The sequence below is a fragment of the Fusarium fujikuroi genome, chromosome FFUJ_chr10 (assembly GCF_900079805.1).
Source record: "Fusarium fujikuroi IMI 58289 draft genome, chromosome FFUJ_chr10".
In the NCBI taxonomy this organism is placed as follows: domain Eukaryota; kingdom Fungi; phylum Ascomycota; class Sordariomycetes; order Hypocreales; family Nectriaceae; genus Fusarium; species Fusarium fujikuroi.
In genome coordinates this window covers 1,006,796-1,032,832 of record NC_036631.1, presented here as the reverse complement: position 1 = coordinate 1,032,832, position 26,037 = coordinate 1,006,796, and the positions used below count along the sequence as shown (strand labels likewise).

General features: G+C 48.2%; 12 protein-coding genes and 2 non-coding genes; 8 read left to right on the top strand and 6 right to left on the bottom strand.

Annotated features, from left to right (window-relative positions):
* The first annotated feature begins 1,011 nt into the window (after positions 1-1,011).
* On the top strand, positions 1,012-1,127 carry FFUJ_scaffold12.rrna10. Its single transcript, XR_002792849.1, has one exon. It is a non-coding gene; the product is annotated as a ribosomal RNA (ribosomal RNA).
* Positions 1,128-2,868: 1,741 nt separating this feature from the next.
* FFUJ_10589 (uncharacterized protein) lies at positions 2,869-3,225 on the top strand (the record flags this gene model as incomplete). The annotated part of the gene is made up of 1 exon (XM_023569390.1): positions 2,869-3,225. One exon carries the CDS (start codon positions 2,869-2,871, stop codon positions 3,223-3,225), a length of 357 nt encoding a protein of 118 aa, XP_023436612.1.
* Positions 3,226-3,404: 179 nt separating this feature from the next.
* On the bottom strand, positions 3,405-4,571 carry FFUJ_10588 (uncharacterized protein; the record flags this gene model as incomplete). Its single annotated transcript, XM_023569389.1, has 1 exon — positions 3,405-4,571. One exon carries the CDS (start codon positions 4,569-4,571, stop codon positions 3,405-3,407), a length of 1,167 nt encoding a protein of 388 aa, XP_023436611.1.
* Positions 4,572-5,787: 1,216 nt separating this feature from the next.
* FFUJ_scaffold12.rrna6 lies at positions 5,788-5,903 on the top strand. Its single transcript, XR_002792854.1, has one exon. It is a non-coding gene; the product is annotated as a ribosomal RNA (ribosomal RNA).
* A 1,169-nt stretch (positions 5,904-7,072) lies between these two features.
* On the top strand, positions 7,073-9,805 carry FFUJ_10587 (related to heterokaryon incompatibility protein (het-6OR allele); the record flags this gene model as incomplete). The annotated part of the gene is made up of 1 exon (XM_023569388.1): positions 7,073-9,805. The coding sequence occupies one exon, from the start codon at positions 7,073-7,075 to the stop codon at positions 9,803-9,805; it is 2,733 nt and encodes a 910-aa protein (XP_023436610.1).
* Positions 9,806-9,917: 112 nt separating this feature from the next.
* Positions 9,918-10,835, bottom strand: FFUJ_10586 (uncharacterized protein; the record flags this gene model as incomplete). XM_023569387.1 has 2 exons in its annotated part: positions 9,918-10,684; positions 10,751-10,835. 2 exons carry the CDS (start codon positions 10,833-10,835, stop codon positions 9,918-9,920), a joined length of 852 nt encoding a protein of 283 aa, XP_023436609.1.
* Positions 10,836-11,442: 607 nt separating this feature from the next.
* On the bottom strand, positions 11,443-13,000 carry FFUJ_10585 (uncharacterized protein; the record flags this gene model as incomplete). XM_023569386.1 has 2 exons in its annotated part: positions 11,443-12,351; positions 12,410-13,000. 2 exons carry the CDS (start codon positions 12,998-13,000, stop codon positions 11,443-11,445), a joined length of 1,500 nt encoding a protein of 499 aa, XP_023436608.1.
* A 1,231-nt stretch (positions 13,001-14,231) lies between these two features.
* Positions 14,232-15,210, top strand: FFUJ_10584 (uncharacterized protein; the record flags this gene model as incomplete). XM_023569384.1 has 3 exons in its annotated part: positions 14,232-14,338; positions 14,386-14,828; positions 14,882-15,210. 3 exons carry the CDS (start codon positions 14,232-14,234, stop codon positions 15,208-15,210), a joined length of 879 nt encoding a protein of 292 aa, XP_023436607.1.
* Positions 15,211-15,391: 181 nt separating this feature from the next.
* FFUJ_10583 (uncharacterized protein) lies at positions 15,392-16,705 on the bottom strand (the record flags this gene model as incomplete). Its single annotated transcript, XM_023569383.1, has 1 exon — positions 15,392-16,705. The coding sequence occupies one exon, from the start codon at positions 16,703-16,705 to the stop codon at positions 15,392-15,394; it is 1,314 nt and encodes a 437-aa protein (XP_023436606.1).
* Positions 16,706-17,074: 369 nt separating this feature from the next.
* On the bottom strand, positions 17,075-17,998 carry FFUJ_10582 (related to nucleoside-diphosphate-sugar epimerases; the record flags this gene model as incomplete). Its single annotated transcript, XM_023569382.1, has 1 exon — positions 17,075-17,998. The coding sequence occupies one exon, from the start codon at positions 17,996-17,998 to the stop codon at positions 17,075-17,077; it is 924 nt and encodes a 307-aa protein (XP_023436605.1).
* A 981-nt stretch (positions 17,999-18,979) lies between these two features.
* On the top strand, positions 18,980-20,008 carry FFUJ_10581 (uncharacterized protein; the record flags this gene model as incomplete). Its single annotated transcript, XM_023569381.1, has 1 exon — positions 18,980-20,008. The coding sequence occupies one exon, from the start codon at positions 18,980-18,982 to the stop codon at positions 20,006-20,008; it is 1,029 nt and encodes a 342-aa protein (XP_023436604.1).
* A 591-nt stretch (positions 20,009-20,599) lies between these two features.
* On the top strand, positions 20,600-22,195 carry FFUJ_10580 (related to xylosidase/glycosyl hydrolase; the record flags this gene model as incomplete). Its single annotated transcript, XM_023569380.1, has 1 exon — positions 20,600-22,195. The coding sequence occupies one exon, from the start codon at positions 20,600-20,602 to the stop codon at positions 22,193-22,195; it is 1,596 nt and encodes a 531-aa protein (XP_023436603.1).
* Positions 22,196-22,587: 392 nt separating this feature from the next.
* Positions 22,588-22,870, bottom strand: FFUJ_10579 (uncharacterized protein; the record flags this gene model as incomplete). XM_023569379.1 has 2 exons in its annotated part: positions 22,588-22,729; positions 22,785-22,870. 2 exons carry the CDS (start codon positions 22,868-22,870, stop codon positions 22,588-22,590), a joined length of 228 nt encoding a protein of 75 aa, XP_023436602.1.
* A 1,022-nt stretch (positions 22,871-23,892) lies between these two features.
* FFUJ_10578 (uncharacterized protein) lies at positions 23,893-25,539 on the top strand (the record flags this gene model as incomplete). The annotated part of the gene is made up of 1 exon (XM_023569378.1): positions 23,893-25,539. The coding sequence occupies one exon, from the start codon at positions 23,893-23,895 to the stop codon at positions 25,537-25,539; it is 1,647 nt and encodes a 548-aa protein (XP_023436601.1).
* Between the last annotated feature and the right edge of the window lie 498 nt (positions 25,540-26,037).

Genomic DNA, 26,037 nt, shown 5'->3' with positions numbered 1-26,037 from the left:
TGCTTGTTTGACGAGTTGACAGCAGTCATCCCAATGTGATTAGTGGGTCGGTGATATCCCGGAAACTGAACCAGGTCAGTAGCCATCTCCGCACTATAAAACATGCTAACCGTAGGGGTTTGGATTATCCGGCCTTTGTGCAATTTCGGAGGAACAATGCCCGGATCGTCCGATTTAGGACAAGACATGATCTCGAATGGGGAAAGCAAAAGTCGGCATTCGTAACATGGAGCCACATGGCATCGATGCAAGGCTTGCTATAGAGCCACCTCGAACGGGACGGAGGTTGCATTGACTGCCGAAGACCCCAGACACGTCCTGAGCTGGGAGCTGGGCCGAGAACTAACGTCTTTGATTAGGAAGGGGAGGATGAGGATCGGTCATTCTGCCTAAAGACCAAGGTTGCGTTTCAAAAGATCAGCGTGAGGGTGCATGGTGTATAGCTGAGGTCTATTAAGATGTAAAACAAAGAACCCAGTCTAGAACTTGCTCATGACTCAGGGATAACACGAGAATGCACACTTGTTTATCGATCCTTTGCCTTGGTAATTGGTGCATTTATTCGGGAATGATCCGTGCTCAGTGCACACACGGTTAAAACCGAACGATCATGGTGTCTTTGACAGGACAAATGCGACATTGGCCAAGGTATCCGTACGTAGGTATTGGATAGCGGTCTGACATACAAGTTGGCCTCGGCTAAATTTAAAAGCCCATCCATAATGACAAGAGGATCCGCCAAGCCGCGTTTTAGTGGCGATGTAACTCCAACACTTTAAATCCAAGGCACATATCAATGCATTGTGAGCTTGCGGGGAACGTCAAAATGGTCGAATCAGGGTATCAAATCGTAGTCTCTCTCAGGCATTGGACCCAATTCAGGCAAAATGCCAATGCCGAACTTTCATCCAGCCAAGACTGTTCCTGCGCCGTGATTAACCGCCAAGATGAACTTTCAGCTCGGCACAATCCTACTGCCATAGACTCTCACGACAGCTTCATCAAGCACATACGACCAAAGCTCGTAGAAAATACGGGATCCCGTCCGCTCTCCCATAGTCAAGCTGCGAAGCGCTGGATTAGTAGTTGGGTCGGTGACGACCAGCGAATCCCCGGTGTTGTATGTTATTTTTGCTCCGTAGTCAAGTGGAGGAACTTGTCGGACCGGCTGCTTTTTTGCTCTACGATGATACCCATGGGTTGCTTCGTATAATTGTGGTTGGGATGTGTAAAACCCCCCCAGCTGTGAGCCGCATTGTCCAGAAGCCGGGGTAAATCCGTATCATGCAAACTTCGCAATCGCCGAAACTCTGAATATGATCATCTTAGCAATCTTGCCCTCATTTGCTGGAATTATCATATCAGGCTGTTGTAGAATGTAAAGATGCAGGTCGTCCTGAAACTATATTATCCAGAATACTACGAACCATATGTTATTCGCGTTCGTTCCGAGTGTCCCAAGTAGGAATTACTCCACGGCTTCCGGGCCATGGTCTGTTCGAATTGAGCATTCTATACTCTGCCTCTTCGAGTTCTCTGCATTTATTGATGATATATCTGCAGTAGTGTCACGCCATTTTCCTGTGCGGGAAGCGACAATTTACAAACCGCGGCAATTGGGCAGATTGGGAGTGTAAGGACGTTCCAAGAGTGGCCCTATGTCTATCGCATCATTTCAAAAAAAAAGGCATTGTCCTTGCTGACAAGGCGGTACGCTTTAAATCGAATTATAAGTAATAATAACTGCTTGAGTAGAGTCATTATGCTAAAGAGTCGGATCGATACCCATGTGATAATAAGCTTTGTGACAGCTCTAAATTTCAGGTTAACACCTTCAGGCTCTACGTAGTCAGTCCAGCGACGTTTTCATCAAAGCTTGGTAGAAAACAGTTGATGCGATAGTAAAGACATACTGTTCAATATATTTATTCCAATAAGTACAGAAAAATCCATCTCAGAGTAACAGCAAGAATGGCAACTCTGAGTTTTTCTAAGAAGGTATCGGGTAGTTAAACATCATCAAGCCATTCACGAGTTTGCTGGAGCTGAGGTGGAGTCGTCTTCGATTTCGCACTAACTGAGCTCGCCCAAAGATTAACGTCAAAGTGTTATTGTGCTATGAACAGTTACATCATAAGTCGATTAGTAAGATAAACCACGATACAAAGTATGGTCGAAATTTCTGCTTGGTCAACTGATTGCTCTGAGAATTGGTCATGACGGATGGAGAGACCATGCTCGTTTGGAGCACATACCTCTAAATTACCAACATTTACGGATACTGTAACCTAGAGTTAAAGATCTGTGGCTAGAACTCTACATCAATTCGAGTCAATACGTCCAACTGGGAGGGCAATTTATTGGAAGAGCTTATGAGAGGACAGGAACAGACTGCTGAAGAATGGTGTACCATACATAGATGATAACCATATCATGATGGTTCTGGCCAAAAATGACTCAATTTGAACATACTTCAATCAATTGGCTGCACTTCCAGGCTTCGAGGACTTTTGCCATGAAGATCAAAGATGTTCACATAGTTTGATGTTGAAGACAAGGGCGAATCTGGGTGTTCGGCGCACATGTAGAACACGTACCAAATTCCGGTGAACATGCGGCCAGAGCCGGGAAGTGCGAGCGAACAGAAAAGCAGGCACTTTGGTAGGCGTGTGAATAAACCATATTCTTATCTAAGTTCACCTCGTACCTGCTGTTCGGCTTTCACTCACCAACTTTGAAAGTCATTGGTGAGAGTTTGAGCTCCTGTCCTTAAATACGCACGTCTTCTCCTGCTGTCAAATCTTTATCTAGCTTATTCTCTCATCATCACTCCATCGCATACCGCACGCATCAAGATAACATTCCACCATGGATGACTTCCCCTCATGCGCATCAGAGCTACTTAAAGAAAAGCTGTTTGGAAAGCAAACACAGGACCCATCACTGGCCATGGATACTCCTTCGCAAACTCCAGTAAAAGCTGCAAGGCCCAAAAGCTATGCTGCCGCGCTCAAGGGACCACGACCGCCACCCAGGCCAACACCGCTCACAATAGGAGCTTTGTGCCGCCTCGACCTCAAAAACATGGAAGAAGAGATGGGAAATGCAAACTCCTGGATCAGCGAGGAGCCCGCCCGTCGAATCAAGGAATGGGTTTTCCGGACTAGAGCTATGCAGAAGGGAAAGGAATTGATTCATCCAGAGAACCCGCCCCGGTCAAATTAATGGGATTGGCTCAGAACTTGGCCTTTATCGAGGGGCTGTAATTAAGTGAAGCGGATATTTCACCTGACATAGGTTTCACATTCGACAACCAGTACGAGATGCACAAGGGAATGAAACAAAGGGACATTGTTGGGAACATTTTAACGACGAAATTCAATTTTATTATCCATTATAACGGATTATTGCTCGGGCTGTGAATGCCTCCTTTCAGACTCGATATATGACGGCAATGAACTGGAACATCTCGCGCTACTTTCAGGAAGCCCAATATCCTCAGCGTCGGGCTGCACATCCCCTTTCTGCTCCTCCATTGTGAGCTGTACAGGCAGTACCAGCTTCAGGGTTGTCGACGCAACATTAATAGTTAGATGTAGTTGATATGTCCTGGCAATCAGGCAAGAATAAAAAGTAGGCAAAAACATTTTCTTATCGCTCGCAAAACTTGTGATGGGTATTTCGATGTGGCTGCTGAATGTCTCAGCGGTCTCGGTGACAACACTGTCTGTTTGTTTCGGTGAATTCTTCTCCCAGCTTAAGCCGACCTCTGCCTTCTTCACGAGAGTCTCGGAGCCATTATAGCAGTCTCTCGCGTTGACAATATGAGGGAGCTGTTGCATGGGCTCATCTTGTGACCATGTTTCTGACTCAATCTTTGCAGAAACATTGCATGTTTGTGGTAAGCTAGTCTTCGGGTCGCTCAGCTTCAATCTCAGAGATGTTGTAATCGTTGTAGGATGGATACCCTTTCCGCTGGAATCAAGAATGATCGCGGTGGGTTGATCAGTATATAACGTGACCTCACCCGAAGAGCGACAAAAGACACTGGATTTGAGTTGCTTTGTTGACGCGAACTTGAAAGTTCGATTGGCTGTCGGGATCTTCAAAGGCGGGTGCTCAACATGGCCTGGCAAGAACTGAACGGTCTCTTTGGCTTCCATCTTGGCATACTCTGGGTTTGCCGAGTCCCAAACCTGAGCAATAACACCATAGTCAACACGCACGCCTCTTGGGATCATGGCATCACCCTCCCAGCCTGTGATACTGGGTGGGAGGTGCGAGTGTAGCTGTCGCGTCTCTTGCCATATGATGTTATGCGAACAGGCCTCTGTACCAAGGCCATTGGGTAGGACAAAGTAAAATGGAACCGTGTAAGTCTCATTTGCTTGCAGGACCTTGTTCGCTAGCAATACCGCTTCCTCCATTGGCATTTCTAGATCAAGTAATCGATGCCATGTCTCAAATGATAGATTCGCATTGGGTCGCTCGACGCTTGAGTCGCAAACAAATTTTATTGAGATCTTTGTGAAAGGGATCTGCTTCTTAGGCTTGATGTTGACAGTGCCCATAACTATGGAGCCAGGACGATAGCGCTTAGATGCATAATGATCATGGATATTAATGGTCAAGCCATTTTTCTTAGGTGGCAAAATAGAATTAAGGCTCTGTAGGGCTGATGGATTGAACGGGCTGAGCACCGGGCGTGTCTGAAGAGGGACGCCGGATCTTTGCGTGTAAGGAGGCTCCATATTGACAATACTGATGAAAATTGATCCGACATCTTGGCGATATTTGGCCTTATTGTTATACAATTCCTGCCTGACTAGGCATCTACACTTTTCTCAATAAATCGAGTCAATTGATCAAGGCAAGTGACTCACGAATTCTGCGTATTACATGCCATCGGCTTAATCTGACCCGACTGTTACGCCTGGGAGTAATATGCGCGTCGAAGCAGACCGCGTAATTGAGTCACTGGGTGTCGCAAGCACAGTCATCAGCGAAATTATTGATCCGCCAGCCAATTAAGAGCCTGATAAGGTCGACTAAAATTCACGGTTAAGGATTTTCTTATGCACCTTTTTAGTGTGGCACGGCACGTATGATCCGAATTAAGGTAGTGCTCCGTCCGGGCTGATTAATGCTCAACGACGACGCTAAACACCAGAGATGAATTTGATATGATTGGAGGGATAAGACATCGCGAAAGAACTGTTAGCGTCAATGACAGAATCATCCACGACAGCGGAATTCATAAGTGCTCACGCAATCCTCGAATTACAAAGCCAATGGCCTGACGATTTGGAAGAAAGTGTTCAACATCACTTACGAATCTTGGACTGGACTCATTGCACCATCGATATCATCATCATACAGACGACAGCCTCCACGCAATGTAGAGCCTTCGATGCAGAGCAATACAGGCAACGACAACCACAATTGGTCTAGATTGATGGATTTGGCAGAGTCGGAAATGCAATTGGTCGTTATACGGAAGCCTGCATCTGAATATCTGGCGGTTCTGTACCACTAAGCGAATAATCTTGGAGCCTGGCCATGACGATATCCATAACTCGTCAGGCAGTATCTCTCTACTTCAACCGCCGGGCGTTACATACCGTCCATACGCGAGAAATGAACCAGGCGAAAACCACGCAGACCTCATGACAGCTGCCAGCATACGGTAATGCCTGTACTTGTCCGAACCGAGTCGATGGTAACAATGCGACTGACAAGCTTAGATCCCATGGATATAGTTTGCAATCAGACTAGCTTCAAGCACATACGACCATACCTATCAGAGAACTCGGGATCCCGTCCGCTCTCCCATAGATAAGCTGATAAGGGGCGGATTAGTAGTTGGGTCGGTGACGACCAGCGAATCCCCGCTGTTGTATGTTTTTGCCGATCTTGATAAGAAAGAGACTGTCCTTTTTGGAGGTCAAGTACTCCGTAGGAGAGCACACGATGGTCGTCGAGGTTTAGGCCCTCGCATAACGTCCCTGAATGTTGTCATTCCCTTTCGATTTTAGCTATTATTACCGAAGCTTAGCAGGAGACTCTCACCGAGCAGTTGCCGAGGTAGGCTAGAGAGTAGTGAGCCCAAAGAGCTGAGCATCAATAGACTTACAAAAGTGGCCCTGTGATTACTAGTTAAGGAAGATAAGTAGCTGAAATAAACCTGGATAGCCCCAAGAAACGTGTGTGAGCTCGCTCTGGTATAGCGTTAACACTTCTTCTACCAGAGAAGGCACAGCAGCCAGGGTACCGGCTTTCGAGTCAGTAAGGAGTTTAAGATTTCGATGCCATGTAGAGGATAGAAACGGCCAGCAATTACAGAAAATCGTAAGTTTCCAATGAGACAAGGCGCGCGACGCAAAATCCCATTATCAGTTACTGACGTCTGTGGTTTGGATGCTTTAGGCTGATATGCTCCCTGACAAAATCTGTAGGCTGTGACAGTAAAGTGTATTTACAGTGGGTGCTAGCGCAGGCGATCACCAAGGCTAAAACATCCTCGCACCAGAACAAGGATACGAAACCTCATTCTGCAGCTGCTTGGATAGGGGAAGAAAAAGTTGGTTTGACATAAAACTTTGGGAGGCCTTCACTATAGCCTTATTAACAAGAAAGAAGGCAGAAAGCTAGGCTGAGTGTTGAGAAGCCAACCCTGGTACAAAGCTGAAAACCCCTGGTCATTTTAGTGAGAACGTCCAATTGCCGATGTTACTGGTGAAGCGCTTGGGACTTGGCAGCGCTCTTTCAGTGGTCACCCTCTCTGGAACTGTATCAGCCACCGGCGGCTATGCAATAGGGCGGACCTTATTTCGTGGCGATCTGCAAACCTCAATTATGCCTCTTTCAACGTGAATCAGCCTTGGAATCTCAAAAACAATGTGAAGGCCCGCACGGTAATGTTGTTGTCCATGCTGCTTTGCAAGTATTCGCAACCAATTCAGTGTTACACACAGATATCGTCAACATGTACAAGTCACACGTCCTCACAACGCCAACATCAATCCGTCTCTTGGATATCAACGAGTCCAGAGACGGCATTGTTCGTTGCTCCATGCGGGTAGTCGACCTAAACGATGAGAGTATCGAATTCGCCGCCGTCTCATATACGTGGGGCAACCCCACTACAGTTCATGAAGAACCCGTGCCCGATATCGATGGCTTGGAATTCGAAGAACACGCCGATAAACTTCCTTTCACCTATTACAGCCCCGAACTGGGACCCAATGGCGACAAACTGGTAATGGTTGATCGCGCCAAGCTTCTGTACTACGATATGCATCGTTATGTCCCCCATGAAGAGGTGCTTTGGCAAAAGCGCACGCATCATGAAATAGAAGTTGATGGGAGTCGAGTACCAATTGAGGAAAACCTCTTATCGTTCTTCCAATCAATATTGACACTTCGAACTGCAATTGCTCCTAGCCCAGGAGAACCGGAGAGCTCGACTTACCGCTCCATCAACCTGCCCATCTGGGCGGATGCACTGTGTATCAACCAAGCAGACCTCGACGAGCGAGCTGCCCAAGTCAAGCTTATGGGGCGCCTATACAAGTCAGCGACTATAGTACTTGCTTGGGTTGGCCAATATGACAGGCTTGCGCAACTAGCGATAGAGGCAATGGGTAGAATTCTTGATTTCGACGCAACTCGCCTCCACGCACAAGACTCATCATATCAAGAACAAGAGGAAGTCACCATGTCCTCAGTCCCAGGGATGACAGTGGTGCACTGGTTTGCCCTCTTTTCGCTCTTTCAAAGACTCTGGTTCCGCAGGGCTTGGGTCGTTCAGGAGGCAGTCTTTGCTCGGGATATCTTGATGGTTTGCGGCGCGACGCTGCAAAGTATGGACTTCATCTTAGCAGTTGCAGGATTTCTGGAACAGACGGGAATCGATATTGAGTTATGCCATTTTGGGCATAATTTCCTCACTAATCGAGCTGTATCAGACCAGTCTCAACATTGGGAGAAATTGTCGTTGCTCTCTGATCAGCCAGCGAGGGCGGCAAATGAGCTGAAGGTCACTCCGCGCGATGCTCTTTCTTTTATCCTTGGATACCATCATACTCGCTCGCGTCTTGGGCTCTGCAACGCTGGCCTGCCCATGGTCACCCTGCTTCCAGACGAAGAAGGGGAGGACGGGAAAACCAAGGGCAAATCATGTCGATGGGTCATAGAACTTCCCGAAGTCACCCACCTCATCGATCACGATATAGTGGAATCTTTCTGCGAGGAGTTGGGCATGACTGGCTTCAGATTTGAACGCCGAAAGCTACACCTACTTTCCGTCCTCTCCGACTTTCGGGAACTTGAGGCTACTGATCCCCGAGACAAGATCTTCGCTTTTCTGAACCTTGCCGAAGACGGACTCGGACTGCAGCCAGACTACAGTGTCGACGTCAAGAAGGTCTTCGTCCAAGCAACAAAGGCTATGATTGACAAACGCATTGGTTCACACCTTGCGATTCTGTCCCATGTGCAAGACCTTTCAGACACGAGGATCCAAGGCTTGCCAAGCTGGGTGCCAGACTTTAGTGCCAGACTGGGACGGGTTCCGTTCGACCAAGGTGGGCATGATGATCGTTTCTGTGCCGGCACTCATGACAATGTTGATTATGACGACTGGGTAATCCGTATTGATCCCGATGATAAGCTAAGTGTCAAGGGCATCAAGGTGGATACTGTCTCTATATCCACAGAGTTGAATCAAGACCCTGTCATCCAGGCTCTTCGACTGGCATTGCATAGTCCGGCCGAATATCCTGTTCAAGTAAGAGCATGGCGTGTCGAGGAGACTGGACCTAATCGCTCAAGACGATACATCCGCCCATCACAAACGGTGACCCGGATTGAAGCCCTATGGCGCACTCTGATCATTGATAAACTGACCGAGGAGGAGAACGACTTCGGCAGTTTGGACTCAAGAGCAAACATAGGGACGGGCTTCAGCAACTGGATTTTGACTGATATCCTAGAAGCTCGCGACTTGCTTGCTGAGTGGTCAGGACATTGCTCAGTATCATGGACATGGGAGCTGATTCAGAAGTCATTCACTACTCGCTTGGCTCTTTGGTCGGCCATCTATGACGCACGGCAGGTGTCCAATGAACTGCAGGTGCCAGATCTCGAAGCAGCTATAGCTGATTTCAGGGAAAAGGTAGAAAAGGAGGTAGTACAGCCAGACGACGATGTAGAGGATGAAGAGGAAGTAAAGTATCAAAGCCAAACGCTGGCACAAGAAGCAAAGAAGGAGGGGGAGAGCAAACATGGAGAAGGGGAAGCGGAATCATCTGAGAAAGGAAGATTTGACAGAAAAGCTCAGGGAGGAGGCAACACTTCGTGGGAAGCAAGCTTTTTACCCGCAGCACGGCTCATCAGCAAAGGCTTTCGACCTCCTTCGGTGGTAAAAGACGACCAAGATAAGGACCCGTTGGGGGGCAAGTATAAGCGACCTTCGATGCAACGATTGACCCCACTGGGACGGAGGAAGCTCCGCAACTTCGAAAAGCAAATGCGGAATGCTACTCAGGGTCGGAAACTCTTCATGACGGAATCGGGGCTGCTTGGCCTGGGACCCAAGACTCTTGGCCAGAGTAGCAGCAAGGATGAAGTATGGATTCTGATGGGGGCTCGAGTGCCCTTTATTCTACATCATATCGAAGGTTCCAAGTATCGCGTTGTTGGAGAGGCTTATGTTCATGGAGTGATGTATGGCGAAGGATATGATCGCTATACTGACTGGGACGAGTTCGGGCGTAGTGGCGTGGATACGATACAGTTGGTTTAGAGACAAGGAGGTCACAGAGCAAGGTGTTTTAGAATGCTGAAAGGTATTATTGGAGATAAATATGCTATGTATAGTTTCGAATCGAATTTTATGATCGTCGCGCCAAAGAAACTCATGATTCTTGAGCAATGATGCTGACAGGGGTGTAGCCACCCGGGCTACCACTGGATATATACAAGTAGGTACCAGCGCCCGTCCGGGTCTGGTAGTAAAACTGATCATTCACCTGACCATCCACGGTGGTGCAGCCTAGGGGTAAGCCGTCGTCATCAGTTGGGCACGCAGCTTTGGGTGCAGTACAAGAGAGGCTGCCGCTGACGATTTGGCAAGTCAAGTAATCGTAGGCCAAGTTAGGCCCGGTGTTACCATTCTGGCAGAATGCAAAGTTGGCAGGGTCAGAGGTTGTTTCAGCGGAGCCGTAGTATGCGCATATCTGGACTCCTGTATCTTTATCCCGCAGTCGGCCTGTGTTGGGGTCGAGGATGATTGTCCTGGTACGGCTGTTTCCGGTCTGAGGATTGAATAGCAGGATGCTACCATCTTGGTCGACGCCTTGGAGGGGCGCGCCTTGTACAGCACCAGCGCCGCCGACAATGGTGAATGTTGGGGTGGCGACGGCGGTGGTGGTCGTGCTCTCGGCCTCGGCTGTCGTAGTGGTAGATTCCGCAGCCGTTGTTGTCTCAGCCTCAGCTGTTGTGGTGGTAACTTCGGCCGCGGTGGTTGTCTCAACTTGGGATGTTGTAGTGGTGTCTGGCGCGGTTGTGATAGTAGTGCCAGTCTCGACAGATGTTTCAGATAATGAAACGGTGGATGATTCTTCGGCGGTTGTAGTGGGTTGTGTTGTCGAGGCGATTGAGTTTGAGATTATGGTCTCCGAAGCTGAATAGAAAACCACGATTAGCCATTTTCCAGCCTTGTTTCAGCATGCTCTCCTTGTAGACATACTGGAGGACCTGGGCTTGCAAGGACCAGCAAGCACAGAGTCTGCGACAAGAAGGCCAATGGCCAACAGCAAGACGTTAGATCGCATCCTCGGCACGATGATAATTCGCAAACGATTGACTGAGGTGAGTGACGAATCAGAAAACACAGGACGAAAGAAATGCAAAAAAGATCAAAGGGGAAGGCTAGTGTATATGTGTATATTGTTTCGTGGCGTTAATTACGATCGTCTCATCTCCCTCAAATCAATAGTTTGCTCTAGCGCGCCACAAGATCAGGAAGAAGAACTTTGTGCTCAACAATAATTGGCTGCCCCGCGACAACACCCAGGCACCGCTCGGAAACAGGCCTAGCTTGGCCCTAATGGAAAAGCTTGTTGCCCACTACGGCCAGGTCGGCAGTCTTCAAACGATGGAGCTTTACTGTAACGGTTGGCGATCTAATAATCCCAGGTCACTATTATTCGTTACCAGACGATCTGAGGGGATATTACTCCATTGAAGTTCAATCAACAATATGGTTGGCTGATAGCGTATACCAGCATAAAGAACTAAGGCTTACCAATGGATTATGAAGTCATCTTCCTCTCCATATGCAAGAAGATCGAAACCGGCGGACTGTCACCTCATAGCTATAAACTCTCGCCTAATGAGGCTACCATAGAGGGAATGTTTATATAATATCTGGCTCTAAACTCATACTTCTTCCTCTTGGTCCTCCCCAACTGGCCAGTCGGGCTGATGCACCATTGCCATGACAAGCCCCGGCTTATCGGAAGTGATACCAAGATGAGTCTCCAGGCCCATACGCCAAGTAGATGGGTAGAACTCGCGATTCTGAAACATGAACATGGATCCGATGAGATGGAACTTGTTAGGCCTTGGTCCATCATCCGTTGAAACCTCATGACGAACCACATCATACCAGTTGTGATCTACCAGCCTTTGGATGACAGCTGCATTATCGTGAGGTCGCAGGATATCTGGGTTGGCGAGCTTCTCTAGGCGTTCGAGCCAGGCTTCTTGTGTAAGGTTCCTGCCCAGCTCAATACCATGACCCATGCCATCTCGACAAGGCTTATATATATAGTTATCCCTGACGTTAGGGTCGGATTTTGACTTAAGTAGCAGCTTTTGCAGCCCCTTTGAGCCAGGGTTGATGGTTTGAACAATCCCATCAGCAACAATGTCGGCCTCCTCAGCCGTCAACACACCACGTGAAACCATATTCGGAAGCTCTTCAGGTATGATGCCAAGGAGTCGTTTGTCATGCACGATGAATACAGTTCGAAGATCATTGAGAGGAGTCATGGACAGTTGGCGAGCGACAGCTGGTTCCAGTTTGGCATACTCTTCTTGCAGCATCTCAACAAACCACTGTTCCAAGAGCCTGTTCGTCGCCTTATCCCAGAGAGCGTATCCAGTTGGAGAAGTTTCATCAGGGCGGACTTCCAGGTCTTGAGGACGAACTGCTTCCACTGGTGGCCTTCCACGTGTAACGTTGACAGCTGAGAGAATTTTCGAGTCAGCACCAGGCCACTTATCTCTAATAGAGTAAAGAGGCTTATCGGGGTTGAATAGTGCCATAAGGTTGTTATAAGATGTCTAGTTTTGACAGAGTGTCAGCTTCATATCACGGCGCAGAGATAGTGGTAGCACTCACATCCATACTATTCACAGGCTCAAGTCCTCCTTTACTTGCACCCAGTTCCCGAAGGCCATTCTCACCCAGAGCAATTCCCATGACGGCATTGAGAGGAAGCCTTCCGTTAATTTCGCATACATATGGCGACTCGTCACGCAAACCGTCTGGACTGCGACCAAATAACAAGTCACTTCGCCAGCAACCAGCATGCTCGGCATAGTCTGGAACGAAATCACTAGACGCTACCCACCGGAGAAGCTCCTCTTCCGATGGATCCAATGGCATACGCTCCGGAAAGCGTGCCTTCTCGTCTTTAAACCAGCGGTCCACGATATTGACAAAAACACGACCAAGGAGAAGATGAAGCTGCTCCAGCCGTGAGAACAGGGGATTTGACACCGCAACGGCATGTGGTGAGATGCGTTCCATGATTCCGAAAGATAATTCACCACCTTTGGCGTCGGCGTAAAGATGCTTACGAAAAGTCTCGAGCTCTCTAGCCCGACGAGCAAGGTTGCTGCAATATGCAGGGATCAACCGCTGCTCTTCGGCACTTCGGGAGACCGAGACTTGCATGAGTCCCGGCCGTTTGGCAGCCATGGCAGGCATCTTTGTTTCACTTTTAGATGTTCTTCTTAAGAATTGCACCGTATAATAATTAGGAGAAATTTGGAGCATTGAAATGCCGTTTGCGATGCTTGTAACTTATATAGACCCCTGTCAGTCTTGATATGACAAGAAAGGGCGCGTGCGACACCACCTACCTATTCTAGCCTTATTCTGTCTCCACGATAAGCAGCGTATTACGCAGGGAGAGGCTAGAGAGGCTGTTCTGAGAAGGATGACTATAGTCAGAATTTAGAGCGTAAGCGATGACGCTGCCACAAACTCCTTCGGACTTATCAAGGAGACCGATTCAATACGCCAGTGACGGCAAATAGTGTGTCTGACTTCCGGGGTAGCTTAATGGAGTCATCATCTTAGCTCTGAGGGAGAGGCAGAAGGTTTAGTGACTGCTCTCAATCCCTCCTGTCGCATCATTACCCAACCAGCCAAGATCTTATCAGTGTAAGCCCTAAAACCTCACGCCGAATGCACATTGCTCCTACAGACACTTTTCTCGGTCGCTAACACTTTTTCTTCATCATGTGATCGGATACGATGAAGCGATCGTTTTCTGAGCGGTAGATAGGGATCTCAAAGACAAAGACCCTGGCTAGGGCATTGCCTTGCACCATCTTCATGTCTTCCTCATTTAATTTAGAATATTACATAAGTATTCTATAAGGTAAGTTTCAGCAGTTTCCAACCAAAAGAGTTGACTCACAGGGGGTATATTGATAAAGGCCAACTTGGACTCGACAGCGACAACCTTACGACCAAGTTTGGAGTCTAGACTTCCCAGCATATCTAATACCATATAAACTCAGCTCTCTGAGTTTGCGTCTGTGGTTAGTCAAGTTCGATGAAGTTCTGTTCTTGATCTGAATAACCACTTCTGAAGTCGGCATACCCGTTCACCACGCCACGCAGAAATGCATATATCTGCCTCCTAAAACACCCAATCCCGCGCCATACGATAACTTCACTGGCTGGTCAAGAAATTCAGTGGCAATTGGACAGGATTATATTTACGTGAGGGGATTCTGGGCATCTCCCACGGTGAGATATCCCACCAATCGGACCTTGCATTCCGTGACATACGACATCCGGTTAATGTATTTGAAGTGGAGGTATTTTGCCGCGAACGAACCTAGATACAAATCAAGAATAATGTCCTCTAACCTCATAATTTTGGTCAATGCTTATTTTTTAACGGCTGTCACTCTTGTTCCTCGAGATGAAGCTATTCGACCAATGCCTTCTTCTAGCAGCTGGCCTGTCTGAAGCTCTTGCTAGTCCAGTTGCCTCAATGGCTGCCCAGACTACGAAGAATCTTATCGTATTGTATGTTACACTAGTAGGAAGAATCATCTCAGACTAATCAATGGCAGTGGTGATTCATACTCGACCGTGGGTTTCTGGCCTGGAGGACAACTACCATCGGCTTCCAACCCCATCGGGAACCCCGGACTACCAGGACAGACGACTTCTGCTGGTCTTAATTGGGTCGGCCATGTCACGTCAACCCTTAACACATCGTTGATCCTCACATACGACTTTGCTTACAGCGGAGCGACTGTCGACAAGAAGATCGTCAACTCATGGGCCCAGTACTCGATGTCGGACCAGGTGGATCTCTATAAGCAATATGTTGCGCCTAAGATCACAAAGGTCGACACCCTCGTCGCATTCTGGATTGGTATCAACGACGTGGGTGAGGCGTTTTGGAGCAAGAAGAGTGCTCTTGTTACCGAATGCGTGGACAGATATTTTGAGCTCCTACAGGTTCTTGTCAATGATGGCTACAGCAAATTCGTCTTGCTGAGTATACCTGGTAAGCCTTGGCCATTTGAAGCGGAAAATCGGGATGTCTGACTCTTGATGAAGCATATGCAGATCAGTTCCCCAAGATGATAGGTCAGCCGGAAGTTGATCTGGCTCGCCTAAGATCCGACATCATTTCCTACAACAACGCGGTCAAAGCTAAGGCGGCTAGCTTCACATCCTCTCATCCAAGTGTCAAAATTCAGATCTTCGATACAAAGCCTTCATTTGACCAGGTTGTCAATAATTATGCGGCTTATGGAGCCAAAGATGCTACTTGCTTTGGCGCAAGTAACTGTCTTTGGGCGGATGACTACCATGCCAGTGGTGCCATCCACAAGCTCTTAGCCCAGAACTTGGTGAAGGCAGTGAAAGGAGTTTTTGTTTTATAGGGAAGCATGGTGGTGGGGTCTTTGAAAAGTGTACAAAACCATGTATTCGGATCTCACTCTCTTCTGCAGTCTTGCATACATTTATTTCGATATGAGAGATCCTCAGTGGCTCCTTCGAATTTATCGCCTACTTCCAGTTTTCATGCTAGCAACAGCCTTTTCTGTCTCCAGTGCTGTCGACTTAATCTTTCTCAGTACGCTCATGAGTATTGAGGATCTGAGGATTGTGGCCCGGAAGGTGAGACAGACATAGTTGCGGAGTATGCTTTTTGAACTGTTTCTGTAGTTCGGTGTAGAAGTCCCCGATACGCATCTCTGAGTTAGGTGTAAGCATCGACCCATGGATTGCTTCCAAGGGGAAGAGCCAAAATCCAAACGCCGGCGCCACATCCTGTCTGAATATCTTCTCAATGTCCTCAATGTCCTCATCGTCCAGCTCGCTTTCATCTTCTAAAATCTCGTCCAAAATGCGTTTCCTTTCCTCCATTTCATTCTCAGCAAATGTGATTGCATCCTTTCTATGGTATACTGCCTGAACTGACTTTGTAAGGGTGCTATTTGGAGTTGATAGACCCGACGGCTGATCGCTCACATCATGCGCCCAGCATGCATTCTCTCTAACAATGATCTCCGGATCACAATCTGGGTAGCTCATCATGATCTGGTAGAGAACTGCAGGGTCGTTATTAATCCCCCATTCTTCAAGATGTTTGAACCAATCGTTCACAACAGCTGGTAGCCTCAGCAATTCGTCGAGATCTACACCATCAAGAAAGTCGCCCACGGCCCTGGGGTCCTGCTTCATGATCTGAAATACAGGGACATGTGGTTTGACAGGCACAAAAGGGCTGCTGGCAATGGCACGGTCGGGTCTTCGGCGGTTTTCCCGGTATTGGCAGGTTTCAGAATCATACACGCCATGACATACGAAGATGAATCTTTTCAACCGCTGGACTGCCGCCTTGACATTTTCCAAGTCACAGTCTGTCTCGAATGAGCTGCTGAAAATATAATATCTGCAACAGCTCCCATAGGTCTGCAGAGCCAAGTTGACAATGCCGACGTGAAGTGGATCAAGTCTCCAGATATGATGTGCGAGTTCTGGGAAATAACTCCACTGGGAAACGTGTATAATGTCGAGCTCTGGGTTAACGTAAAGGATGCCATCGTAGGTGCTGGTCATATGGACATATGTGCAGGGGATATGAACGCGGTAGAATTTCTTGGCGGCGGCACGAGATTCGCGGTTGGTAACAAAGAGCTTGCTCATGGCGATGCGCTCTCTGACTTCGACACGGTTTTCCTCGCTATAAATTTTGAGGATTCTTTCGTGGTTTAGGGATTGTATCCAGATCTTATCGCGAACCTCAGGAGGAAACTTGTTGAATTGCGGGAAGCTGGAGGTGCTTAGCATTGCCGGATTGAGAATTTGGACCTCGTCATTAGAACTGGACGAGAGTGTATCTTCCGTGCCTGTTCCTATGGAAGTGGTCATCTTGCTTTTGTTACCCACGCGGGGCCCTCACGAGTGATTGAGCTAGGTATGAGAGACATGCGGGCTTATATGGCGACTTGAAAAACAAAAGCTGGCTTTTGTGGCTTCAAAGGTTCCAGCCCACAAGGTTTTTAAAGTGAGAGGTGGAAATAAACCTTCAGCCAAAAGTCTCGAAGTTACAAATACTTCGTGATTGGAATCCGTTTTAACTTAAGAAGATCACGGTCTGACGCGGCGGGGACTCTCAATGATCATTAGATAATTAAAATTGTTCTATCTCTTGTGAATAAATATTGAAAACCCTTACAAGCCCCCTCTGCTATAAACTCAAACTTCTAAATGACTTTGTATGGCATTCTCCCCCGTCTATTAATGGCTAACAAAAGCACTTGTCTTAACCCACTGTTCCATCGTCTTGGCCCCAGGGTTCAGCTGTCGAACCTTGGCCAAATCAGCACCGTAACCTTCATCTCTGAACCAATTAACCATGATTCCGAGCTCGGCAACACCATGCTTCAAAGCTTTTCCGAGCAAACCGAATGTCGTACCAGCAGGTCCGCCAGTGGCGTGCTCAAAAGCTTCGCTGAGTTGTGCGAATGTGAGCTCATCGCCAGCCAGGCTGATAGCTAGCTTGCCCCAGGCTTGTGGGTCGGTGAAAGCTTCAGCAGCGAAGAAGCCGATGTCCTCAGTTGCCGTCCACTGAAGAGGCTTGTTCTTGAGAGTGTCGCGAATCATGGTTAGGAAGACTTTGGTGGCGAAACCAGGTTCTAGGTTTTCCATGAATGCTGTTGGGCGTAAGATGGTCCAGTTCATCGGACTCTTCCCGTCGGCGGTCGAGTCGCGGAGGTAATGCTCGATCTCGTGCTTGGTCTTGAAGTGAGGGACAACAGTGGCGTCTTTCCAAGACTTCTCGTCGCCGCCACGGTCAACGCTGGAGTAGACAAAGTGCTTAACGCCAGCCTTGATCGATTCGTCGATGAGACCCTTTCCTTGTCGGACTTCGCCTTCGAGTGTAACACCCTTGCCCATGGATAGTTGCACTGAGTAGACACCCCAAAGCGGCACAGTTCCGGCAGCTTGCTTAGCGGCACTGAAGAGAGCGGGGATTGAGTCAAGATCGCCCTCAATCAGCCTGATATTGGAGGATTTGGAGGCTAGCTTCTTTGCGGAAGGTGACTCCTTGTTACGGGTGGCAGCCAGAAGAAGGAAGTCCGTGTTCTTTGAGATAAGAGCATTGATGACCGAGCTGCCTTGCTTGCCGGTGGCGCCAGTGATGAGAAGAGCACGAGACATTGTTGTGATATTGGAGTTGTGATAATATTAAGGTGAGTTATCTTCAAATGAAGTTGATTGATTGTCGATGGCGGTGTGTGATTGTTGAGAGTATTGACTGTTGGAGTCTGTGTTGTATTGCTGTTGTTGATGGTGACGGGATTGATTGAAGCAGGCCATGATGGGCTCTATATGTATTCAATTCTCCAGACTAGTCAAGTCCAATCGCGAAACAAGATTCAAAACTTCTACCAACTCCATCGACGATTTCTAACATGCTTGCTAAGAATGGACTATGTCGGATTTCCATGTCTCGAGGAGCGAAGTGGATGGAAAAGGCAGTGGACATTTCGGAGATGCGACAGATGCCGATAAAGACAGGGCTAGCCTGCTTTGGGGGTAGTAGCCTTGTAAAGCTCCCAAGCCAACTTCGCATAATCTGCGGATGACTGTGATCCTTGTATGTCTTTATCGCAAAGTACTCGGATCTCCGCATAATCTGTGTACATGTTCAAGTACTCTATGTTAGCAGCCCTGTCTACCCCGCTTTCGCAGGATCATCAATCCCACCAATCGAACACCGGGTCAACGAAGCGCCCCGCCCGGTCAATGCCAAGACACCGAGGGGCCAATGATGGAAAGAATGGAATTCCGCATTCTTTCGCTGCCGCATAAGCAACCTACCCTATGAGGTTGGTGATGCTGTATGTCAGCAACTAGACAGTTTGTTGTTAATCCTTCAGATTGTAAAGCAATTGTACCATAGATAGAGTCAGATAGATTGATTTGAATTGACCAATCCTTCGGTTCAAGATGACCTATATAATAAACCAATGTTCCGACTATCGTGGACTTATCATTCCACTATCTCACTCACATCACACTTTATAGACAAACAACTTCAAACACTTTCACAGCTATCACAACTATCCTGTCATCATCGCCACTCCGCCATAACAACACTGAATAAACTTTCCGATTAGCACTATCATCACCCTAATTATGCCTCATCTCGCCGCCCAAGTCCCCGCCGCCAAGGCCCCTCTCGAGGTTCGAGAAATCGAGACTCCCCAGCCTGGACCCAATGAACTCCTCGTCAAGAACCAGATCATCGCCATCCAGCCAATCGACGCTAAGATCGCCAAGGTTGCCATGCTTCCCCTTCCATACCCAGCTGTCCTCGGCAGTTCTTTTGCCGGCATTGTCGACAAGGTTGGTCCGGACGTCAAAGACTTTAAGGTCGGTGACAGGGTTGTTGGCATGAAGACCGCTGGAGCTAGTGAGAGCAAGTACAGCGCTTTTCAAGAGTACTCCATCTCATCGGAAGTCACTACCACCAAGGTTGATGATGACGAAACCATGGATCTTGCTGTCCGCCTTGTTGGTAACCTTCCCACCATCCCTGCCATCTTCAACTATACCCTCAAGCTGGAGCGGCCTGTCCCTGGTCAGGAGCCCAAGTCTCAAGGAAAGCGCATCTTGATCTACGGTGGAACCTCCAGTATCGGAAGCATGACTGTCCAATATCTCACCCAAGCCGGATACGAAGTCATCACTACTACCTCGCCCAAGCACAAAGACTTTGTGTCCAAGCTTGGGGCTTCAAAGATTATTGACCACTCTCAAGAATCTGAGGCCCTCACCAAGGACCTCACCGCCGCTGGCCCCTACGATATCGTTCTTGACACAATCTCAACCGGAGCTACAGTCAAGCTTCTCGCAGACGTTGTCGCGGCTCAAGGCGGCGACTCAGTCTACGCCCTCCAGCCACCGTTTGGTCCCGAGACTCTTCCCACTGGTGTCACACGCAAATTCGAAGGCTGGTCTCTGCTACTCGGTAAGGAGGAGAATGCAGAGCTACTGAAGTGGATCTTTGGCACGTATTTCCCCAAGGCGCTTGCTACCAAGAGTCTTATTTCTGTGCCTGCCCGAAAGGTTCCTGGTGGACTTGGTGGAATCAATGATGCTTTGGGTCTTTTGTTCCCTAAGGGTGTCAGCAGTGAGAAGGTTGTGGTTGACCTTCGGGATTAATTTTGGTCTCACTTTATGTCTCATTTAGCCGCAGAAGCTACATCTAATAATAGTCTAGACAGCGGTTGATCTAATGGAGAGAAGTTTGTTTCATCACTTGTGCCATAAATGCCTCTGATGATCTGCCGGTTGCATGATCGTCTGAATGGAAACGGCACTCTTTCGGAATGTCGTCCCGTCTTCCAACTCTTTGCTATGAGCTTCTGCAGATCATTGAGCGAGAAAACCACAGTACATGCATATATCTACTAATCTAGCTAAGTTCACTGCTCCGATGACGGCTTTTACCATCCGTTTCCAGAATGACGCCAACCATGCAATGTAGAGAATGCTACGCAACACACCCTAGGTTATCCAATCTTGTCGATGTGACATGTTAGCTACTCATATTGGGCAACGCAAATCTTGTTCCATGTCCCGAGTTTGGCATGTTCGGAGCCATTTGCCGAAGTTGCTCCTTATGGCCAGGGCCCGAGCTTGGCATGCCTGATAGTACTGGGACTAGGTACTTCCGATTCGCCTTTTTATAAGTTCCTTGATCTGCATATTGTGAAGGACAGCAGTGATGTAGGTTTCCCTGTCTTTAAAAAAATGAAGTTATCTTCGCTTGCTACTTTGGCGGCCTCTTTTTCCCCAACACTTGCTGGCTTGGTTAGACACCCTCGCGCCACCACGTTCAATAATCCTGTCATCTACTCAGATTTCCCAGATAACGATGTATTCCTCGGTCCGGATAACTACTATTATTTCTCGGCCTCCAACTTCCATTTCAGCCCTGGAGCCCCCATTTTGAAGTCCAAAGACCTGCTCAACTGGGATCTCATCGGCCATTCAATTCCCCGCCTGAACTTTGGTGACGGCTATGATCTTCCTCCTAGCGGCTCACGCTCCTACCGTGGGGGAACTTGGGCGTCATCCCTTAGATACAGAAAGAGCAATGGACAGTGGTACTGGATCGGCTGCATCAACTTCTGGCAGACCTGGGTATATACCGCCTCATCACCCGAAGGTCCTTGGTACAACAAGGGGAATTTCGGCGATAACAATTGCTACTACGACAATGGTATACTGATCGACGACGACGACACTATGTATGTAGTATACGGCTCCGGTGAGGTCAAAGTATCTCAGCTATCACAGGACGGATTCAGCCCGGTCAAATCCCAGGTAGTTCTCAAGAACACTGATATTGGTGTCCAGGACTTGGAGGGCAACCGTATGTACAAGATCAACGGGCTCTACTACATCCTAAACGATAGCCCAAGTGGTAGTCAGACCTGGATTTGGAAGTCGAAATCACCCTGGGGGCCGTATGAGTCCAAGGTCCTTGCCGACAAGGTCACCCCTCCTATCTCAGGTGGTAACTCGCCTCACCAGGGTAGCCTCATCAAGACACCCAGTGGTGACTGGTACTTTATGTCATTCACTTGGGCCTATCCTGCCGGCCGTCTTCCGGTTCTTGCACCGATTACGTGGGGTAGCGATGGTTTCCCCATTCTTGTCAAGGGTGCTAATGGCGGATGGGGATCATCTTACCCAACGCTTCCTGGCACGAACGGTGTGACAAAGAACTGGACAAGGACTGAAACCTTTCGCGGAACTTCACTGGCTCCATCCTGGGAGTGGAATCACAACCCAGACGTCAACTCCTTCACTGTCAACAACGGCCTAACCCTCCGCACTGCTAGCGTCACAAAGGATATCTACCAGGCGAGGAACACGCTATCTCACCGAACTCATGGCGATCATCCGACAGGCATAGTTAAGATTGACTTCTCTCAGATGAAAGACGGTGACCGGGCCGGGCTTTCAGCGTTTCGAGACCAAAGTGCATACATCGGTGTTCATCGAGATAATGGAAAGCTCACAATCGCTACGAAGCATGGGATGAATATGGATGAATGGAATGGAACAACAACAGATCTGGGACAAATAAATGCCACTGCTGATGTGCCTTCTGGAAAGACCAAGATCTGGCTGAGACTTCAGCTTGATACCAACCCAGCCGGAACTGGCAACACGGTCTTTTCTTACAGCTGGGATGGCGTCAAGTATGAGACACTTGGCCCCAACTTCAAGCTATACAATGGCTGGGCATTCTTTATCGCTTACCGATTTGGGATCTTCAACTACGCCGAGACAGCGTTGGGAGGCTCCATCAAAGTTGAGTCTTTCACAGCTGCTTAGAAGGATGGGACGATGTTGAGTGGGGATATAGTCTTGGGGTATAAATGAAATAGTACAAACGTATTTTAGACTCCTTAACTCCGAACAATGACACGGTACTATTGATCAGACAATCTTAATCAACGACCCTTGGACAGCCAAAGAAACCAAGACTGAAGATTGGCTAGGACCCAATATGAAAGGTGACCAAATAAACTTTGAGAACTCCAACTTCCCTTTGATAGGACGCTTGAAAGGGCTTCAGAATGACATCGGGGTATATCAAAAATAGGAACCATTGAAGCTGGGAATGAAAACTTAGCCACGTTCATCTGCAAAAGCCAGAAAGTGCCAAACCTTCTTTATCCAGCTATCAGTGATTCATCATGTGCTTTCTTCCCATCGTCCATCATCTACCTGCCTTGGGGAGGGTTATTCTGTGAATAGCCTGCAGTGTAGACCAATCGATCGGTGACAGGACGTGCTTGAGTATCATAGATATATCGGTTCATATTGTAGGAGGTTGGTTGATTCGCGCCGTCTCGCGTCTGTGTTCTTGATCCGTTGTTAGCATTATAAAGGAGTAACAAGGTTGTGGATGATGACTTACGAGTTCAGAAAGCTACCAGCCACTGCGGCGGTAGAGGTGTTGGTTGCCGAAGCACCTGATGGAGTAGTTCCAGAAGGGGTTGACATTTTTGAGATGTAAGGAGTATTTTTTGAGCTTTGGCGTTAGATTACAATGCCAAATGAATTGGAAAGTTCGTTGCATATTGGTGATGAATGGGGTTAAATACATGCAGAACCAGGGGAATCACCGAGAGCGACATGATTCAGGAGTCCCAAATCAGGGCTTCTTTCAATCGGACGCACATACATAGCCGCACAAGCGTGCCAAAGCTCTCAACAATGTGGTGGGGAGATTGATGCCTCATATTAATATAGGTCAACAAAGCAATTGTTTTACTCGGAGTGTGTGCGGATGGTGCCTCAACAGACATAAAGGAGGTATGGATTGCAGGACTTTGTCACAATTGTGATGAGGGGAGAAAGCAAAGCCGCGTGGCAGTAGACACAAAATCACAACTGTGACAAGCGCAGAGATAGCAGAAGACTGTGCATTGCATGGGGTCTGTAGGACTTTGTGTCCAAGTGGAAAAACCCCCGCTCTGAAAGGTCAGGTTGCAGGCGTGAGATTGGTCGCCACGTCACAATTTGAGGCCATCTTACAGGGATTAGGGTGACTTGAAATCACAAATGTGATGATTTCTGTCCAGTGACAAGTCTTTGTGTTATCACGCGACTGGTGGCTTTGTGATAGAGGGTTCCATTCGCTGGCAGTGTCATCATCGCACATTCATTTTCAACCATTGCCTCCCAGGCTCCCACCGCCTGCATTTTCAACCCAACATCATACGGTTTGCGGCTCATCATCAATCAAAAGCAATTTCGCCCATCGCTTGGCTTTCAGTGATCGTGCCGAAGCGCCCGCTTTCTGTTCCCATCTTTCCTCCGACGTCATTACGCGGTGATCAATTGGAGAGGAAATTGTCAAACTCGTGACAGTATCAGGCAATTAAACGCCTTGCCAGGGATCTTCTATTTTCGTCCGCTGTTATTTTTCAGAACTAGCAAACAAGGCTGTGTGACTCTTGGACTTCATTTAAAAGAGCCTCAAGTACGGCGTTATTCACTGTACAAAGTCTAAGTGCATCATCATGGTCAGAAGTCTCAGTGATGAGAGCGAACATGACGGCATCGGAAGATGGTTTGATAACGATGACGAGTCAGTTCAATCGCCACAGCCAATTCCCATGGGAGAGGACCAGGACGCTAAGGAAATCCCTGTCGACGTCGGCTCACCGAAGGAGATGCTAGCCTTTCTGACCGATCTCCAACAAAAGACAGAGGAGGCTCGACTATTACAACCTGTCACAAATGTACCATCAGTGTCGTCTGTGCCTTCACTCAACCTATCGGATGAGACGATGAGCTGTAGCTACAGCACGCGCTCCGTTCAAAACGCTACCAGTTTATCTGCTGATGACGAAAATGCAACTTCGAAACATCGCGGCCTTGCGATCGTAGAGTATGGCTACGAGGAAGATGCCCAGGATGCTGCTTCAGACTCTTCGTCAGACCGCTCTGGGAGTTTGTCTCCGGTCTCATGTCTCTCACCAAGTAACACAAACATCACATCACCAGGCTCAGATGGATCTGACCGGGATTCCGTAGACTCATTTGAAGACATGCCTGAGAGTGTCTACGAGTCCCATCCAACCGACACGGCTCTGTTGGGCTTGCCAGGCTCTGACTGGGCCTACGGGAGTGACCGGGAGACAAATTATTCGGACCAGCACGATCAGGCTTGTGATGCAGACGACGATGAAAACGGTGAAGCGAACGAATCCACGCACCGGGAAGAGCCTCCAGCCACTGAAGTTGATTGTACAGGGGCGACAGATCCCAGCGCTCTGATACAGCAGAAGGACCAGCCACCTAAGCATGCAGCTCAAGACGACGGGAACGAGCACCAACAAGTATCACGGGTGAAAAAGTCTAAAAGGCAAGAGGACTCCCACCTCCGGCTGGCTTGCCCTTTCTATAAGCACGACCCGATTCAATATCGCCGCTGTCACTCCCACGTCCTCAAACGCAATAGCTACGTTAAACAACATCTCTTCCGCAGTCATATGCAGCCCATACACTGTGACATATGTCTTAGCGTATGGCCGACCGCCGAAGAGCTTCGAGAGCATCGCCGTGCTCAAGTATGCCAGAGACGAGAGTACATTGCCCCCGATGGCATTACCCCCGAACAAGAACGTAAACTGCGATCGCGGCTTGGAGGCCCTAACAAATCAGAGAGTGATCAGTGGTTCGATATCTATAGTATTATTTTCCCAGATGACGAAAGACCAAAGTCAGCGTATCTGAACGGCGAATTGTCCGAGGATGCAGAGAGTCTTCGCGAGTTTATGGAAGGTCGCGGGACGAATTTGATAATGGAACAATTAATAATGTCAGGCCTTATTATGAGTGAAAATAACAGTAGCCGTGAGATGGAGGGAAAGTTTCAGAAAAGTGTACAGAACGCTCTAAGAACTATGTTTGAGGGATGGCAGAATCGGAGAGAGGGGGCGGTTGAAGATGACGGCGGTCGGCAGACTAAAAGGCTCAAACCAACGCCCAGAGAGTTTCCATACATCAAGGCTCAGACGCCTGTGAGGACTGACACTGGGAGTACGAATACCACAGAGACAATGCTGGAAGATCAAATTGAAGGGGAACAGATCGGGCCAACTACTTCATCTCCTCAACAAACAGGAGACATTGCCCACGGAATTTGGAAGTCACCTTCCTAGCATTAACCATACGACATACATGTTCTCCATATTTTTCTTTTCACGATCTCAAAATACTTCTTTCTTATATGCTTCCTTGTCAAAATCTCACTATGAAACTACCATCACAGAACTCCATGTGCTCTACTTTTGTGTATGCCCCCCGTCGACCTTCAAGTCCTGGGATAGAGCCCCCATCTTCCTCAACTCTTCCACAGGCCGCTTGAGAGCCGGGGCTACCAGGGTGACGTGATTCCCTGTGGTCTTTAGCTCATAGTTACCTTTTCCATAGATCTTGTCGAGGGCTTCCGAGAGCTTTAACATATTCGGAATTTCGGTCATGGAAAACCGGTGTACGTGGTTCGCTCTGTTGATCTTGCGGGACGGTTTCATTGCGTAAAACTTGAGTGATGGATAGATTCTGTAAATGGATGGACAGATTACAAGTTAGCAGAAGGTTGAGATGCTTTGAGGATTGAATATATGGTTAAGGTGGTCTTCTACGAGAATTTATACTGG